General features: G+C 49.4%; 1 protein-coding gene across 1 annotated transcript in view; it reads left to right on the top strand.

Annotated features, from left to right (window-relative positions):
* Positions 1–19,937, top strand: part of LOC147326874 (uncharacterized) — a 76,107-nt gene that overhangs the window by 4,644 nt on the left and 51,526 nt on the right. The window contains exons 2-4 of the mRNA XM_086302267.1: positions 6,907–7,170; positions 9,896–10,005; positions 12,910–13,149. Of these exons, the coding sequence (XP_086158393.1) occupies positions 6,907–7,170; positions 9,896–10,005; positions 12,910–13,149 (614 nt within the window). The remainder of the gene's footprint in view (positions 1–6,906; positions 7,171–9,895; positions 10,006–12,909; positions 13,150–19,937) is intronic.

Below are 19,937 nucleotides of genomic sequence, written 5' to 3'. Positions count from 1 at the left end.
CGAGAGTGGACAGGTGTGAGGGGGGACAGGTCTTAGAGGGGACATGTGTAAGGGGGACATGTGTGAGAGGAGAGGTGTGAGAGAGAACAGGTGTGAGAGAACAGGTGTGAGGGGGTACAGGTGTGAGGGGACAGGTGTGAGAGGGGACAGGTGTGAGAGGACAGGTGTGAGAGAGAACAGGTGTGAGAGGACACGTGTGAAGGGACAGGTGTGAGGGGACAGGTGTGAGGGGGGACAGGTGTGAGAGGTCAGTGTAAGAGAGAACAGGTGTGAGAGGACAGGTGTGAGGGGGGACAGGTGTGAGGGATGACAGGTGTGAGGGGGGACAGGTGTGAGAGGACAGGTGTGAGAGGGGACAGGAGTCAGGGGGGACAGGTGTGAGGGGGGACAGGTGTGAGAGGACAGGTGCGAGAGTGGACAGGTGTGAGGGGGGACAGGTCTTAGAGGGGACATGTGTAAGGGGGACATGTGTGAGAGGAGAGGTGTGAGAGAGAACAGGTGTGAGAGAACAGGTGTGAGGGGGTACAGGTGTGAGGGGACAGGTGTGAGAGGGGACAGGTGTGAGAGGTCAGTGTAAGAGAGAACAGGTGTGAGAGGACAGGTGTGAGGGGGGACAGGTGTGAGGGGGGACAGGTGTGAGAGGACAGGTGTGAGAGGGGACAGGAGTCAGGGGGGACAGGTGTGAGGGGGGACAGGTGTGAGAGGACAGGTGCGAGAGTGGACAGGTGTGAGGGGGGACAGGTCTTAGAGGGGACATGTGTAAGGGGGACATGTGTGAGAGGAGAGGTGTGAGAGAGAACAGGTGTGAGGGGACAGGTGTGAGAGGACAGGTGTTAGAGGACAGGTTTGAGAGAGAACAGGTGTGAGAGAACAGGTGTGAGGGGGTACAGGTGTGAGGGGACAGGTGTGAGGGGACAGGTGTGAGAGGGGACAGGTGTGAGAGGGGACAGGTCTTAGAGGGGACATGTGTGAGGGGGGACATGTGTGAGAGGACAGGTTTGAGAGAGAACAGGTGTGAGAGGACAGGTGTGAAGGGGGGACAGGTCTGAGGGGGGACAGGTGTGAGAGGACAGCTGTGAGAGAGGACAGGTGTGAGGGCACAGGTGTGGGAGGACAGGTGTGAGGGGGGACAGGTGTGAGAGGTCAGTGTGAGAGAGAACAGGTGTGAGAGGACAGGTGTGAGGGGGGACAGGTGTGAGGGAGGACAGGTGTCAGGGGGGACAGGTCTTAGAGGGGACATGTGTGAGAGGACAGGTGTGAGGAGACAGGTGTGAGAGGACAGGTGTGAGGGGACAGGTGTGAGAGGACAGGTGTGAGAGGACAGGTGTGAGAGAGAACAGGTGTGAGAGGACAGGTGTGAGAGGGGACAGGTGTGAGGGGGGACAGGTCTTAGAGGGGACATGTGTGAGAGGACAGGTGTGAGAGAGAACAGGTGTGAGGGGACAGGTGTGAGGGGGTACAGGTGTGAGAGGACAGGTGTGAGAGGGGACAGGTGTGAGAGGGGACAGGTCTTAGAGGGGACATGTGTCAGAGGACAGGTGTGAGAGGACAGGTGTGAGAGGACAGGTGTGAAGGGGGACAGGTGTGAGGGGACAGGTGTGAGGGGGTGACAGGTCTGAGGGGGGACAGGTGTGAGAGGACAGGTGTGAGAGGGGACAGGTGTGAGAGGGGGGACAGGTCTTAGAGGGGACATGTGTGAGGGGGGACATGTGTGAGAGGACAGGTGTGAGAGAGAACAGGTGTGAGAGGACAGGTGTGAAGGGGGGACAGGTCTGAGGGGGGACAGGTGTGAGAGGACAGCTGTGAGAGAGGACAGGTGTGAGGGGACAGGTGTGAGAGGACAGGTGTGAGGGGGGACAGGTGTGAGAGGTCAGTGTAAGAGAGAACAGGTGTGAGAGGACAGGTGTGAGGGGGGACAGGTGTGAAGGAGGACAGGTGTGAGGGGGGACAGGTGTGAGAGGACAGGTGTGAGAGGGGACAGGTGTGAGAGGACAGGTGTGAGAGGGGACAGGTGTCAGGGGGGACAGGTCTTAGAGGGGACATGTGTGAGGGGGGACAGGTGTGAGAGGACAGGTGTGAAAGAGAACAGGTGTGAGAGAGGACAGAGCTGAGTGGGGACAGGTGTGAGAGGACAGGTGTGAGAGGGGACAGGTGTGAGAGGACAGGTGTGAGAGGGGACAGGTCTTAGAGGGGACATGTGTGAGGGGGGACAGGTGTGAGAGGACAGGTGTGAAAGAGAACAGGTGTGAGAGAGGACAGAGCTGAGTGGGGACAGGTGTGAGAGGACAGGTGTGAGGGGGGACAGGTGTGAGAGGACAGGTGTGATAGGGGACAGGTGTGAGAGGACAGGTGTGAGAGGGGACAGGTGTCAGGGGGGACAGGTCTTAGAGGGGACATGTGTGAGGGGGGACAGGTGTGAGAGGACAGGTGTGAAAGAGAACAGGTGTGAGAGAGGACAGAGCTGAGTGGGGACAGGTGTGAGAGGACAGGTGTGAGGGGGGACAGGTGTGAGAGGACAGGTGTGAGAGGGGACAGGTGTGAGAGGACAGGTGTGAGAGGGGACAGGTGTCAGGGGGGACAGGTCTTAGAGGGGACATGTGTGAGGGGGGACAGGTGTGAGAGGACAGGTGTGAAAGAGAACAGGTGTGAGAGAGGACAGAGCTGAGTGGGGACAGGTGTGAGAGGACAGGTGTGAGGGGGGACATGTGTGAGAGGACAGGAGTGAGGAGACAGGTGTGAGAGGACAGGTGTGAGAGAGGACAGGTGTGAGGGGACAGGTGTGAGAGGACAGGTGTGAGGGGGGACAGGTGTGAGAGGACAGGTGTGAGGGGGGACAGGTGTGAGAGGTCAGTGTAAGAGAGAACAGGTGTGAGAGGACAGGTGTGAAAGAGAACAGGTGTGAGAGAGGACAGAGCTGAGTGGGGACAGGTGTGAGAGGACAGGTGTGAGGGGGGACATGTGTGAGAGGACAGGAGTGAGGAGACAGGTGTGAGAGGACATGTGTGAGGGGGGACATGTGTGAGTGGACAGGTGTGAGAGGGTACAGGTGTGAGAGGACAGGTGTGAGAGAGGACAGGTGTGAGGGGACAGGTGTGAGAGGACAGGTGTGAGGGGGGACAGGTGTGAGAGGTCAGTGTAAGAGAGAACAGGTGTGAGAGGACAGGTGTGAGGGGGGACAGGTGTGAGGGAGGACAGGTGTGAGGGGGGACAGGTGTGAGAGGACAGGTGTGAGAGGGGACAGGTGTGAGAGGACAGGTGTGAGAGGGGACAGGTGTCAGGGGGGACATGTGTGAGAGGACAGGAGTGAGGAGACAGGTGTGAGAGGACATGTGTGAGGGGGGACATGTGTGAGTGGACAGGTGTGAGAGAGAACAGGTGTGAGGGGACAGGTGTGAGAGGGTACAGGTGTGAGAGGACAGGTGTGAAAGAGAACAGGTGTGAGGGGACAGGTGTGAAAGAGAACAGGTGTGAGGGGACAGGTCTTAGAGGGGACATGTGTAAGGGGGACAGGTGTGAGAGGACAGGTGTGAGAGAGAACAGGTGTGAGGGGACAGGTGTGAGAGGACAGGTGTGAGAGGACAGGTGTGAGAGAGAACAGGTGTGAGAGAACAGGTGTGAGGGGGTACAGGTGTGAGGGGACAGGTGTGAGAGGGGACAGGTGTGAGAGGACAGGTGTGAGAGAGAACAGGTGTGAGAGGACACGTGTGAAGGGACAGGTGTGAGGGGACAGGTGTGAGGGGGGACAGGTGTGAGAGGTCAGTGTAAGAGAGAACAGGTGTGAGAGGACAGGTGTGAGGGGGGACAGGTGTGAGGGATGACAGGTGTGAGGGGGGACAGGTGTGAGAGGACAGGTGTGAGAGGGGACAGGTGTGAGGGGGGACAGGTGTGAGAGGACAGGTGCGAGAGTGGACAGGTGTGAGGGGGGACAGGTCTTAGAGGGGACATGTGTAAGGGGGACATGTGTGAGAGGACAGGTGTGAGAGAGAACAGGTGTGAGAGGACACGTGTGAAGGGACAGGTGTGAGGGGACAGGTGTGAGGGGGGACAGGTGTGAGAGGTCAGTGTAAGAGAGAACAGGTGTGAGAGGACAGGTGTGAGGGGGGACAGGTGTGAGGGATGACAGGTGTGAGGGGGGACAGGTGTGAGAGGACAGGTGTGAGAGGGGACAGGAGTCAGGGGGGACAGGTGTGAGGGGGGACAGGTGTGAGAGGACAGGTGCGAGAGTGGACAGGTGTGAGGGGGGACAGGTCTTAGAGGGGACATGTGTAAGGGGGACATGTGTGAGAGGAGAGGTGTGAGAGAGAACAGGTGTGAGAGAACAGGTGTGAGGGGGTACAGGTGTGAGGGGACAGGTGTGAGAGGGGACAGGTGTGAGAGGACAGGTGTGAGAGAGAACAGGTGTGAGAGGACACGTGTGAAGGGACAGGTGTGAGGGGACAGGTGTGAGGGGGGACAGGTGTGAGAGGTCAGTGTAAGAGAGAACAGGTGTGAGAGGACAGGTGTGAGGGGGGACAGGTGTGAGGGATGACAGGTGTGAGGGGGGACAGGTGTGAGAGGACAGGTGTGAGAGGGGACAGGAGTCAGGGGGGACAGGTGTGAGGGGGGACAGGTGTGAGAGGACAGGTGCGAGAGTGGACAGGTGTGAGGGGGGACAGGTCTTAGAGGGGACATGTGTAAGGGGGACATGTGTGAGAGGAGAGGTGTGAGAGAGAACAGGTGTGAGAGAACAGGTGTGAGGGGGTACAGGTGTGAGGGGACAGGTGTGAGAGGGGACAGGTGTGAGAGGTCAGTGTAAGAGAGAACAGGTGTGAGAGGACAGGTGTGAGGGGGGACAGGTGTGAGGGGGGACAGGTGTGAGAGGACAGGTGTGAGAGGGGACAGGAGTCAGGGGGGACAGGTGTGAGGGGGGACAGGTGTGAGAGGACAGGTGCGAGAGTGGACAGGTGTGAGGGGGGACAGGTCTTAGAGGGGACATGTGTAAGGGGGACATGTGTGAGAGGAGAGGTGTGAGAGAGAACAGGTGTGAGGGGACAGGTGTGAGAGGACAGGTGTTAGAGGACAGGTTTGAGAGAGAACAGGTGTGAGAGAACAGGTGTGAGGGGGTACAGGTGTGAGGGGACAGGTGTGAGGGGACAGGTGTGAGAGGGGACAGGTCTTAGAGGGGACATGTGTGAGGGGGGACATGTGTGAGAGGACAGGTTTGAGAGAGAACAGGTGTGAGAGGACAGGTGTGAAGGGGGGACAGGTCTGAGGGGGGACAGGTGTGAGAGGACAGCTGTGAAAGAGGACAGGTGTGAGGGCACAGGTGTGGGAGGACAGGTGTGAGGGGGGACAGGTGTGAGAGGTCAGTGTGAGAGAGAACAGGTGTGAGAGGACAGGTGTGAGGGGGGACAGGTGTGAGGGAGGACAGGTGTCAGGGGGGACAGGTCTTAGAGGGGACATGTGTGAGAGGACAGGTGTGAGGAGACAGGTGTGAGAGGACAGGTGTGAGGGGACAGGTGTGAGAGGACAGGTGTGAGAGGACAGGTGTGAGAGAGAACAGGTGTGAGAGGACAGGTGTGAGAGGGGACAGGTGTGAGGGGGGACAGGTCTTAGAGGGGACATGTGTGAGAGGACAGGTGTGAGAGAGAACAGGTGTGAGGGGACAGGTGTGAGGGGGTACAGGTGTGAGAGGACAGGTGTGAGAGGGGACAGGTGTGAGAGGGGACAGGTCTTAGAGGGGACATGTGTCAGAGGACAGGTGTGAGAGGACAGGTGTGAGAGGACAGGTGTGAAGGGGGACAGGTGTGAGGGGACAGGTGTGAGGGGGTGACAGGTCTGAGGGGGGACAGGTGTGAGAGGACAGGTGTGAGAGGGGACAGGTGTGAGAGGGGGGACAGGTCTTAGAGGGGACATGTGTGAGGGGGGACATGTGTGAGAGGACAGGTGTGAGTGGGGACAGGTGTGAAAGAGAAGAGGTGTGAGAGGGGACAGGTGTGAGAGGGGGGACAGGTCTTAGAGGGGACATGTGTGAGGGGGGACATGTGTGAGGGGGGACATGTGTGAGAGGACAGGTGTGAGTGGGGACAGGTGTGAAAGAGAACAGGTGTGAGGGGACAGGTGTGAAAGAGAACAGGTGTGAGAGAGGACAGGTGTGAGGACAGGTGTGAGAGAGGACAGGTGTGAAGGGGGGACAGGTGTGAGGGGACAGGTGTGAGGGGGGACAGGGTTAGGGGACAGGTGTGAGGGGGAAAGCTGAGAGAGGGGACAGGTGTGAGGGGACAGGTGTGAGGGGGGACAGGGTTAGGGGACAGGTGTGAGTGGGGACAGGTGTGAGAGGACAGGCCCCTCTTCTTTTTCTCGGCCTCGTAGACTTCCCCTGGTCCACGCTTCCCCTCTGAATTTGCCTGAGGTTCATAGCACGCTGATGTTACCCAGCGACATGTTTAAGAACCTGCAGCTGACCCTCGTCTCTGGACTTCTAGTCTTGGTTGGAAAAACCAAGAAAGGTCAAATTTATGCAGATCTTGGAGATCTTCCCTCGCTGTCTGCTGGAGCCTCTGTTGGACGAATGATTTCATATCATTTCTCTGATCACATCAGCATAAAACCAGCAAAACATTCTCAAACAACAGAAAATACACAGCACGAGGACGACGTCCATCTGTGACGTGTGAATGTCACCATGTAGCAAATGAGAGGCAGACAAATATCAGACACATGATGTTTGTATGTGAAACGCTCTCCATGAGCTGTCAGTCAAACAGGTAAAACATGCAGACACGTGCATTTGATCAGATCTGATCAGGATCTTGGGCGTGATTGGAAACGGCATCAGAAGCCAAGACTGCGTGCTGTGAGCTGGTTCTGTTTAAGAAACATGTGCTGCTCAGAAAGTGTGATAAAGTGTTTCACATCTTCTTTCAGGTAAAACTACAAACACGATGCAGCCGCCTCAGGAGCCTTGTCCCTCCATGACAGAACCTCCAGCCGAGAACTCGAGAGTCCACCAGAGTCCCGATGAAGCAGCTCTCTGCTGGAGCACAGACCTAGGTCACCTTCTAGAGGACGACGAGCAGGAGGAACATGATCCAGATCCACCTCAGGACCAGCCAGAGGTCCAGGAAGTAAAGCAGGGTGCAGCAGCTGATGACCAAGAGGCGGGAGGCCAGGAGCAGAAGGAGGACAGAGGTGAGAGGTCACGAACTGTTGTGTGAGGATAGCTGGACAGAAGCATCAGTTAAAACCAGGTTTAGGTTCTGAATGAACTCTGGTCATCATGTGACCACAGACGCTCGTACCTGACGCAATGCCAAAGCGCACCTGTCAGCAGAGAGAGCAGGCTGAGCAGCAGCCAGGTGAAGGTGTATCGGAGGCTCGTTTAAACGCTACTTCTTTGAGGGAACCGCGGCGTCAGCGGGCATCGTTACAGCGCGAGTGACGGAGCACGACTGAAGGCGGAGTAAACAGAGAAGAAGCTATCGCCGAAGCTAGGAGCGCTCCTCCTAGAGGAGCTGCCTCGGACCATCGCAGCGGCGACCATCCAACGGAAACGCAGCAGAGCTGACGCTGTAATATAGCAGTGCAGCTACCTGGGACTTTGTCTCACTCTGGAAAACGTTTGCCAGCCTCGGGAGCGTGGGACAGCTGCAAGATGGTGGCTCTGCAGCGTGTTTGTGATGCGCGCTGAGCGCAGGACTGAGCCTGAGAAAGGAAACGCAGGGGCAAACAAGCAGAGGGCTGTGGTTTGTGGTCGGCATCGTCATTCTGCAGCCAGCAGCTCGCCTCTGTGCCGCTGCCTCACGCTGTGACCGGGACTGACAGATTATTGGGAACACGCCGCGGCCGCTCGGCCTGCGTTACTCCCGCTGATCCTGATGAAGCTGCTGGTCTGTTTGGAGGCGGAGTTTCCCTCTGTGGTTTCTTCCCTCTGTCACAAGAACATGAGAACCTGAGAGACTGCAGCAGTCAGTCAGAGTGCACCAATGCACCACAACAGGAAGTGATGGAGGTGTGATCACACCTCCACCTCTCTGCACATGTGAGAGCAGCTAATAGATCCTGTTTAAGATAACAGCACAGGAAATGCCCTTTAACCCTTCAGCACCCAGCAGACACACACACACACACACACACAGACACACACGCAGACACAGACACACACAGACAGAAACACACACACAGAAACACACACATACAGACACACACACACAGAAACACACACATACAGACACACACACACAGACAGAAACACACACACAGAAACACACACATACAGACACACACACAGAAACACACACACACACAGACACACACACACAGAAACACACACTTACACACACACACACACAGACACACACAGACACACACACACACAGACACACACAGACACACACACACACAGACACACACACACACACACAGACACACACAGACACACACACACACAGACACACACAGACACACACGCAGACACAGACACACACACACAGACACACACACACACACAGACACACACGCAGACACACACACACACACACACAGACACACACACACACACGCAGACACAGACACACACACACACAGAAACACACACACACACACACACAGAAACACACACACAGACACACACACACACACACACACACACACACACACACACAGACACACACACACACAGACACAGACACACACACACACACACAGACACAGACACAGACACACACACACACACACAGACACAGACACAGACACACACACACACACACACACACAGACACACACACACACAGACACAGACACACACACACACACACAGACACAGACACAGACACACACACACACACACACACACAGACACAGACACACACACACACACACACACAGACACAGACACAGACACACACACACACACACAGACACACACACACACAGACACACACACACGCAGACACAGACACACACACACACAGACACACACACACACAGACACACACACACAGACACACACAGACACACACGCAGACACAGACACACACACACACACACAGACACACACACACACACACACACACACACACAGACACACACACACACACACACACACACACACACAGACACACACACACACAGACACACACAGACACACACACACACAGACACACACAGACACACACACACACAGACACACACAGAGACACACACAGACACACACAGAGACACACAGACACACACAGAGACACACACAGAAACACACACACACAGACACACACAGAGACACACACAGAAACACACACAGAGACACACACAGACACACACAGAGACACACACACACACACAGAAACACACAGAGACACACACAGACACACACTCATGTCATTTGGGGGAGGGAGGATCTGCCTAGGATGGAGGATTTGGCCACATTAAAAGTTTTTTTATTTTTTACTCTATTTTGAGAATAAAGTTGAATTAACAGCTGAAGTTTCAGCACAAAGTGCAAAGTGAAGATCGTTCTTTCAGCCCTTCAGCTCATAAACACAGGGCGGCGATGCGGTGACGCTGAACGTGTGGTCAGCAGGAAAAACACACAAACGTGGAAAAGCTGGCAGAAACATCTGGACAGATGTGAGGTCATCGATGGTCCTGTTGTATCACAGGACGGACCATCACTTTGTCTCACTGACTCGTCTACACGAGCCGTCTGTAATCTCACAATTTCAACTTTGTTCTCAAAATCAGTAACATTATTTACGTGAACGTTGATGCTGACGTTCCTTCGTAGATTTCACCTGCTGAGGTTCTGCTGATGAGTAAGTAACGTCTCGATGTAACTATAACAACCTCTGAGAAAACACACGACCATCAGATAAAGGTGTGGGCTTGTCTTCATGTTTGGCCTCCATCTGCTTACATGCAGCTTTGCCTCCAGACCCAGATTCCAACCTAATGATGGGGGTAGCCAATCAGGACGAAGCCGGGGAGTCAGGCGGTAGCGTGCCGTCGCCGGTCGTCACTGAGACAGAGCAGGTGAGTCCAGAGACGGCTCATCTTTATTCATGGCTTCATCTTTGTTGGCAGCGCTTGCAGGTCGCTCTTCTTCTCCACATTTGCTGCTTTGTTCTTTCTGTAAACGGCGCCTCTGATCAAGTTCAAAGCCCGGCCCTCCTGACAGTCTCTCTTCATCAGCCTGACACGTTTTTCTGCGTCTTCAAAACCACTTTTCCTCATTTTCATGTTCCCGTATGTCTGTGCGTTTAGAGCGGTAATTATGCGCCGCGTAGCCGCTCGTCCCGCTGTGGATTTTAGGCGTGTTTTCAGTAATGTTTTTGTTCACCGTGAACTATTTTAAATGTTCGTATTTTCATTGCGCTGTCTTTTATCTCAAACGTCCTGCTTTTCAGATCGTGACAGACTTCTCTTCTTCCTGTTCCTCGCCACCGTTGTCAGCGACTCCACTCGTGTCGTTTTCCACATGCAAACAATAATCAGTATTTTATCAGTGAAGCTCGTTGCCCCTCCTGACACAAGACACCGAGAAGCATCTGAATGTCTGCAGGCCGTCACATCTCGTCCCATCTCACGCATCAAGTCAGTCACATCATCAGTAAATAAATGCGGCAGCGTGCAAAGACAGGCCGCACACGCTCAGAGCGCAGCTGACGAGCGTGTGCAGACCAGTCGACGTCTTCCATACAAATTTCACAAGGTTTTCTTCATTTTACTCAGCAACTTCCAGCAACCGCTCACCATCCAGCTGGGGATTTGTTTTCCTTAGCAACCAGAGGTCGCCAGGCGGTTGTCAGTGGCTCTGTATACACGTGCAACCAGAGACCACAGGAAGTGAAGAACATGCTAGTGCTAGCTGCTTCCAGGTGACTGAAGCAACTACCAATGCGAGTGAAGAGTACCTTTGACTGATAATAATAATAATAACCTGGTAATAAATATATTAGACGGTCACCTAGGCAACCGGAGCCTGGAACGTCCAACCAGCTCTCAGCTTCTAAGTAACAAACAAATCGCTGCCATCGTGGACACAGCGTTAGCGTCATTTCCTGTTTTAGGCTAGTTTCTCACCGTGTCGTGTCTTACTTCCGGTTTTTGTGATTTTTCTGCCCCGCCCACATCGTCTCCACCTGTGTCCTGTTTTCCTGCTCATTACCTTTTTCATCTTTTTTTTTCTTTTTCATGTTTTTGGGTACATCTCTGTACAGACTCTTGATGGTGTCACAAATCAAGAAAGGATGTAAAAACTTGCTGTGAAAATGCGTCTAAGAAAAGTCTGCTGGCCACAGGAAACAGGAAATGGAAGCAGGAGATACTTGAACCTGCAGAGGGAGGGTGGGCACTCCTCTGAGAGGTTTGCATTACCCACCCTCGTGTGAGCGCGCTCACTGATCCAAAGCGCCTCCAAATAAGTTTCCTCTGAAGCTCTGCAGCTCACAGCGGAGGACCACTTAAAGCAAATTGACTTTACTGATGTGAATTATGACGATACTGATATCATGCATAAAGTTATTTACCCTCCGAAGGATTGAAATAAGTCATTCCCTCAGATACGGGGAACTAATATGAATGCAAATAGGATTAGGCTCCTGCATTAGTGTCTGATAAACAATTTACAGGCCTGAGCGTTCACCAGGGGATTCGCTCCACGCGGCGCCTGGAACGGGGGGGGGGTTAACCCTCCATCCTCTGCGAGCGTTCGCCTTCACCGCGTCTGCAGACAAATAAAGAAACGCAGATTACTGGCGAGGTCGCCGATTTACCTTTAAATCAGATCCGATCTGTCCCGAAGGGGAAGCTCCGACCGAGGACGACGCAACAAATGGAATTACAGCCAAACCGCAGAGCGAGCACGTGGTGAAAGACGCCCCGCAGGCCGCCGCTGACAGTTAATATGCAGCGAGAGTTGAGCCGATGCATCTCAGGTGTGCCCGAACCTGCAGCGTGTCCATTTCTACCTTAAAATTTAAAACGGGCCCAGCTTCTTGAGCTTCGCCACTGAAGGCAGGAAAGCCATGAGAAGATGTGTGCAGAGTTCACTGAAGCAGCTCACCCACTCTCAGGCTGCTCTTTGACTATCCCGCGCTCTTATTTTGAAAGCGTAGGCCCTTCCTGTCTGGTTGGACATGTTTAGTCTGGGAGTCCTGGCCCCACAAGCTGAGAAACTCCGATCAAATCAAAGCCAATAAAGTTAAAAACAGAGCCCATCCTCGCCACGCTGACTCGTCTGAGGACACTGAGGTCGTCCTGCAACGGAGCAGGATATTGTGTCACTAAGTTACAGCAGCTTTGCATGACTCACAGCTTAAAATAATCCTTATTTGTTTTATACTCAACTCATTCTGTGACTCACACAAGCTCCTCCCCTTTTAAGACATCTTTCTGATGATTGGCCAACTTCATCACTAGCGCTGTTTAGTGAGAAAGTCCTGTTTAATACTTCAGATGGACATTTTAAATGTACTCTGAGTACTTTTTCTCTGATTATTAAAGTACACTTTGTTCCAGAGACTGCAGTACTTTTACGTGTACTCTGTGTGCTGTGGGGTAAAAGTGTCATCAGCCTCTTTCCACAGCACATGACGAACCTGATCACATGTCCACACAAACATACGACCACGTAAAACGAACAACAATCTGATTGTCGCGTGGAAGCTCTGAGATTTCTTCCTCACTGGTGAGAAAAGTTTATAACTTCTGCCTTTGAAGCTTTGATGCTGCTCAGTCTTTGCCTGGTACATAACGTCTGAAACGAGCCCCTGCGTGACTGTAACACGCCAGGCTTCACCGCCAAACCTGGAGAATCGTGTAGACATAGTAGCGATGGGCGCCTCGGCCAGCGTGGTGTTCAGACATTTTGTTTATCAGTAAACGTGCTCTCATCTAATGATCCAGCTGATCCAACGAGTGCTTGTTGGTCCACAGAGAAACACAGAGATGGCGGCACGAGGCCGCCGGCCTGACGGATGTTTTAAACCTGGGACTGCGGTCGAAGAAGCATCGCTGCAGAAAGTGGGCGGACCCTCAGACCCGCCGACCTTCGCGGCGGTGAGCGCGAGCAGGCCGACCTCCAGCGGCGACGGAGGAGACGTGACCTGCTGCGACCTGCTGTCTCTGAGGAGCGACTCGGTATCTTTGGCCAGCGAGTCCAACGTGTTTGGGAGGGTGAGTGAAAGACGAAGAGCCGGGGCGTTCACGCAGACTTTTGTTTCCGAAGCAGGAAATCGGAAATGCCGAGCAGCTGTTGGGATTGGTTTACACCAGCCAGAGGTGTGGACTCGAGTCACATGACTTGGACTCGAGTCAGACTCGAGTCATTAATTTTATGACTTTAGACTTGACTTGAAAAAATGTTCCAAGACTTGTGACTTGACTTGGACTTTTACACCAATGACTTGGGACTTGAATTGGACTTGAACCGGTTTACTTGAAAAGACTTGATGTTTCACCCCAAATATAAAATTTAACACGCATACTATATTATATTATATAGAAAGTGTGCACCATTAATTCAATTCATTCATTTATTCAAACCACACTCCGTACGTATGTGTGCGTGAGCTGTAGCACAGCCAATCAAATTAACCAGATTTTCTTGTTTTTAAAAAGAAAAAAAGAAAACGCTCAAATGCTGCAAGGAGATATTTTTTTTCAGGTACATAAACTATGAAGTAGTCAACAAAAACCCAAAATGCAATATGCAAAACATGCAAGTAGAGAATCACAGACAGAGATGGAACAACTTCCAACTTTCTCCGACGGTTGAAGTTGTATAAAGAACGGTAGGCGGGGCTTCATGACTTCATCTAACTAGCAAATGTTGTCCAGGCTACGTTGGTGATACAGTTTTTTTTAATGTGTATGATATTTTTGTCATGCGATTTTAAAGCCGGTCCTACAAGCGCATCCAAGAATAACATGCATCTTATCTCAGAACTGTCGGTGAAAATTATTCTTGGAGCTAAGTTTAATTGAGCTGCATTTTATAGAGGTGCAATTTCACAATTTGTGTATATTTTCTAAGTTCACTATTTCGTCATGTGTTGAGAAAAACACAGATTTAAAAATTACATGGTCTAATATTTACATTTAGCATATAACTGCAACATGCTTTTTTTCGTTTTTTTTTTTTAAAGACTCGAAAGGACTTGAAATTCAAAGTTTCAGACTTGTGACTTTACTCGGACTTTTACACCAGTGACTTGAGACTCGACTCTGACTTGCCTGACATTACTTGAGACTTGACTTGAGACTTGCAAAACAATGACTTGGTCCCGCCTCTGCCTGTACCAGCTCTGCTGGGTGTTTGTGAGTCTGACAATAATGAACTGTTACACAAATCTGGGTCTGTGCACACAGAAACTCACATTATGTGACATCACTCCTCGCTCCGATCACGGAACGCCAAAATAAAAGCACAAAGAAATAGGAAATATTTGCTGTAAATAGTTCACAGCAACGTGTGTTGCTTCGGACCGAGGTGATTTCTGTGGCATAAAGAAGAATCACGCTTCCATGATTAACTTATTTGTTTGTCCATCATGGACTGAGCACAGAAACGCTGAGCTCTGTGGGCAGGTACACATCAGGTATAACATCCATATGCATATCCAGGATGCCTGCAAATCCAGCCCATAGTGTCCACAACCAGAGAGCTAGCTTCTTACAGTGCAGTTTGTTCCACGATGAGGACAGAGGGGAGGGTCTGCATGTTAACACGTTTGGGCCAAAGTGCAGCTTCTTCCTGTAACGATGGAGCTGCAGCTAAAGTGATGTCAGCGGTTCAGAGTGCAGGTACGCCCTAGGTGACATCACATGGTCACTGTTTGTTCAGAACAAACCTTCAGTAAGAGTCAGACAACACTGCAGTAAATGTTTGAATTTTTGAATGGAGTCTGGTGTGTGGCTGAGGTTCTCGTCACATTGTACCCAGACTGTGATGTCAACAGAACCAAAACTAAACCGTGAGTGAAACAGGAAGACCCGCCCACTTCTCCCCTCCACGTTTATCACGGTGGTAATAAAGTGTAACGCACTGATAGAAACTATTGTGTTTAATTACCCTTAATTGGGTTTATCATTTATTAATGAGTGTTGTGAAGTTCGTTGACCTTAAACTAAAGGATGAGGTTGAATGAGGAGAAACAGGAAGTGCTCAGGTGAAGTCAGGTGAGCTCAGCCTGAGCGAGGCTCTGTCTACGTTTTCATTCAGGATTTTTAATGCGATCAAATCTGTTTCACCTTTGCCGTCCCACCTTTTAGATCTGAGTAATCACACGTGTTTGCGCCCTCTCGTTCAGCCTCTCGCTCTTACATTCGGACGCCGGCGAGGAAAAGCTGACCCCATCTTGTCGTGATGAACCTAGTGGACTGAACGGACTCCCGCCCTCTGCAGAGGTATCATCACGCTGGCGGCAGGCTCCACATCCCCCCCGCCGAATGAAGCTACGGCGTAATCATAATTCTCTTGACCTCCGATGACCCCTGCGAGGCTCTGACAACGAGGGCCACGCGACACAACAGACGGCGCCGCCCGCTCCAAAATGGCTTTTTCATTTCTCGAACAATCACACTGCGGCAGCGCTGAATGAGAGGGCAGATTACATAAGGTGGGGGTTCCCGGGGTGAGATGAGAGCTTTTTCTCCAAAACGCCGCAGTCGTTATCGCTCTCATTAAATTCCTCCTCTGACTCGGAGCCTGCTTTGAATCCATCCATCGGAACAACACGGCGGCTGGAAATTCTCAATTAATATGTTAATGTGTGCAAGATATTTCATCACAGGAAGCAGAGCTCAGCGCGCTCACAGCTTAGCGCCAAATTACAGGAGACCCACAAACAGCATCATCCGAGCCCACAGCGGCGCTTTGGAGCAGGAACGGGCCCTGAAGGAGCTCCAGGAGAACCCTCCCACCCACAGAAAGTTTCCATAAACATACTGTTCGCTGTTCTTTAGCTTGTGCTCCAGGCCCGATACGTCCGTGAGACCGAGTTTGGATCGGGGATTAAATGAGTGAACGTTACGTGAAGTGTGTGCGTTCCGCTCACATCGACATCAGAGCTGTGTAAAAATAAAAGCTGGCTCTTTTCTGCCTCTCTGTGCTTTGGATACGCTTTCTTCTTGTATGCAGACATTTCTAAAGGAAGAACTGAAATTCACACTATATGCTGTTAAACCATGAATAAAAATTTTGTGTTTTTTGCCATTACTTTATGCAACAAATGCATGTTTTGACAAGTGGAATTACATTTTCTATTAAGCTGGTGCCATATGTTAGGCATTCTTTAATAAGGAAAAACTAGTATGTCAAGGACTTTATTGTGAAAAGAACAGGAAGGCCTTTTGGGACAGACCCTATCCGGTTGTTCAGTGATGACGCGACGAATCCTACTTCCGGGTCTAAAGTAGTCTGCGTTTAATATGGCTTTTGTGTTGTTAACATGTTTAATGTTTTGTATTTTCTTATATTTGATCTCAAAAAGCTCCTAAAACAGTCAGTGATCCCTGTTGACCTCCCTCGGCTTTTATTACCGCTAATCATTTATTTAAGCTCAGTTTTTAAAACCTTAGGATGTAGCTACAGCCCAGCCCATGCAGCAGTTTATGAATGACTAACCTCGTATTGTGGATGGATTATCTCAGTTGTTCTCCTGGCTGAAGTTTGGTCCTTTTACAGCATCCTGCCATGCGATTACATTTGTTCCTGACCACCGAAAACACTCACGTTAACTTTTATCGAGTGGAAAAAAAGTTAGCTTGTTCATATTATGCTAGCATAGCTGTGTCGCTAGCGGTCACGTAGCACATCATTATATACCAGCTAGCCAAACTTCAGTAACCCTACAAACGGCACTGCTGTTTCGTTTTCTGTCTTCATTTATGTTGGAAGTGATAACAGAGCTGTACATTTGAATTTGTTTCCAAAACCCCGCAGTCAGGACATGCTATATTGTATTTAGATAGAAGCTAGCGAGCTAACTCCCTGCTAACTTCTAACTCCGTTAAATGTCATAAATTCCGTTTTCATGGATGCCTGGATGTTAAACTCAATTGTTACACCTGGTAGAGCAGAACGCTGATCATTTTATTAAAGATGAAAGACTTTAGACTGTTTTTCCAACTCTCAGTAATGCCATAGTGATCGTTGGATATATGGACCTGCAGCGGAGTTTAGACCCAGACACGGCTAGTGACGTCAGACTGAACAACCGGATTGAAAAAGACGGACGTAGCTGCAGCGAGACCGCCCACTTTTACGCCTCCAGATGAGTGTTTTCAGCGCTGCCACCTTGGTGTTTTGAAACCAGGTGGTACCTCCTGGTTGTGACCAATGACTGTAGAAAACATGGACGATGCCACCCCGCCTCCTCCTATTGTGCAAAAATGAAGCCAAAATACCCCGCTTGTGGAGGCTGCCATCTTGCATTTTTGGAGCCAGAGTCTGCGCAGTAATGACTTTAGGTGGAGCGACTGTGTAACGCTCCCGCCCACACACCCGCTGGACGTGACCGTAAACACGCCCCCCTACACTTTTTACGTAGCCCGGCTGCTCCAGTTTTTTGCTGGTTTACCGCGACTGACGACTCGTTTAATTAAGGTAAAAACAACCATGTCACTGTTATAAAAAAGACACACAGCTTATCATCTTATAGTTCTAAAATCGCTCTGTTGTTAATTCGTTTGCTAGATTAGCCGCTAGCATACGCACTGTGTTGGAGGCTTGTTGCTAGCTAGCTAGCAATGCTACACACCTGTTTTTTTGGGTTTTTTTTGTTTTTTTCAAAATATTAAACTTAATTAAGAAACAGTATACAGAACATGTATACAATCAGAACAAAATTAACATATGCCAGGGGGTGTAATACAAAGAATTACAAACATTCAAATAATTTGTAATTACTACAAATAGTAATAGTTTTCATAGCCTTTTTGTTAAGTGATCCACTAATCAATTTTATGTAACATAAAACATCATTATAGTAATGTTTAAAATTAGGTTTTTTGTTACTGTATTTGCATTTGTGAAAATAAAATTTAGCTAAGATAACTAATAAGTTTATTATAAAGTAAACATCTTCTTTTTTTTGCCTTCGAAAGAAACAAAATACAACATTTTCCCATTTCACAGTAAAGTCTTTATAGAGATGTCCAGCAATGAATCTACTGAAGTCTTTCCAAAATGTTCTAGCGTATGAACAGATCCAGAAGAGGTGCTGCAGTCTCAGGATGGCTTCCACAAAATCCACAGCTCACATTTATGTCCCTTTTGAACTTCGTCATGTAATGATTAGCAGGATAAAATTTATGCAATATTTTAAATGAGACTTCCTTCACTTTATTCGTTACCAGATACTTGTTAGGAATTGTCCATACTCTTTTCCAGTTAATGTCACTGACAAAGAAATTCCAATAAGAGACCACATGTGGGACAGTTAGAGATTCTGTCTGGAACAAAGCACGAATATTCTTATTACTTTTACTGTGGTTTGTTAGACAGATTCTTCCTATGTGTGAATCTAAAGGGTTGGGGAGAGAAACAGATGATATGCAAGGTTGAATACCTTTAAAAAGCATTATAATACCCGTAGGTATTGCATCAAATAATATGGCATATTCTTTGGGTGTGGCTGGAAATTTATAGGTGTTTAAAAATTCTGAATAAGACATAAGCTGCTCATTAGGATTAAACAGCTGATTCACTAAAACAATCCGTTTCTCAACCCACCTAGAAAAAAATAATGATTTATTTTCATATACTACGTTCCTATTATTCCAAATTGGACACGTATGGGGTGTAAAGTTGTGTTTATATATAAGGGACCAAGCTAATAGAACTTGTTTGTGAAACATCGAAAGGTTTTCTGGAAGCTTATCTATATTATAATCACAACCTAAGATAAAACTTAGACCACCAAACTTAGAGAAAATGTAGTGAGGAATAAAATTCCAAATGGATACCGGATTTTTAAGAAAATGTTTAGCCCAATTAATCTTAAATGTATTGTTTAGAGTAGTAAAATCCAAAACATTGAGACCACCGTGTTCATAGTCATTCATCAATACACTTTTTCTGATGTAATGTGTCCGGTTTTTCCAAAGGAAGTTGAAGAGCATTCGGTCGATATCCTTACAAGTTTTGCCGTCCACATGCAGAGAAATTGCTGCATAAGTCAGTCGAGACAGACCTTCTGCTTTTGAGAGCAATACCCTTCCTCTTAAGCTTAAATCTCTCTGCAACCATTGATTTAATTTGGCTTGAGATTTTTTAATAATTGGGGGAAAATTTAGTAAAATTCTGTCTTTTGGATCTTTGCAGATAATCAGACCTAAATATGTTGCTTCATTTTTAACTGTTATATTACAAATACTCTGAACATTACACTCTTTGACAGGTAATAACTGACATTTATTTAAGTTTAGGACCAATCCAGACCCTTTTGAGAAATCCTCTATTACACGTAAAGCAATTGGCACTTGGCTGGCATTTTTAAGAAAAATTGTGGTATCATCTGCCAATTGACTGATGACAACCTCTCTGTCTGCTATGTTTATACCCTTCACAGGGCTATTCGAAATATGAGAGGCAAGAATTTGGGTGCAAAGTAAAAAAAGATAAGGGCTAATCGGGCAACCTTGGCGTACACCTCGATTAAGACTAAAACGAGAAGTGGTGCCATTTTTCATTCTAATAGAACTATTAGCATTGGAATACAGAGTTTTGATAGCTGCAGAAGATATCATCAAAACCAAATTTCTGAAGTGTAAGAAATATAAATTCATGCTCAATTGAGTCAAAGGCTTTATAGAAGTCCAGGAGAAGGATAAATGAGTCATCAGATATTAATGCTGAGTAGTCCAGAATATCCAAGACGAGTCTAATATTATTGGAGATGTGCCTGTTTGTCATAAAACCAGACTGTGTCTCGTCTACAATATCATCCAAAATATATTTA

The sequence above is a fragment of the Aulonocara sp. 'chitande type north' Nkhata Bay genome, linkage group LG7 (assembly GCF_057382095.1).
Source record: "Aulonocara sp. 'chitande type north' Nkhata Bay isolate Kocher_YH1m ecotype deep benthic linkage group LG7, A_spYH_male_GT1.1, whole genome shotgun sequence".
Taxonomy (NCBI): domain Eukaryota; kingdom Metazoa; phylum Chordata; class Actinopteri; order Cichliformes; family Cichlidae; genus Aulonocara; species Aulonocara sp. 'chitande type north' Nkhata Bay.
The sequence above is the reverse complement of the archived record's forward strand: the minus strand, read 5'-3'. Positions and strand labels throughout refer to the sequence as shown.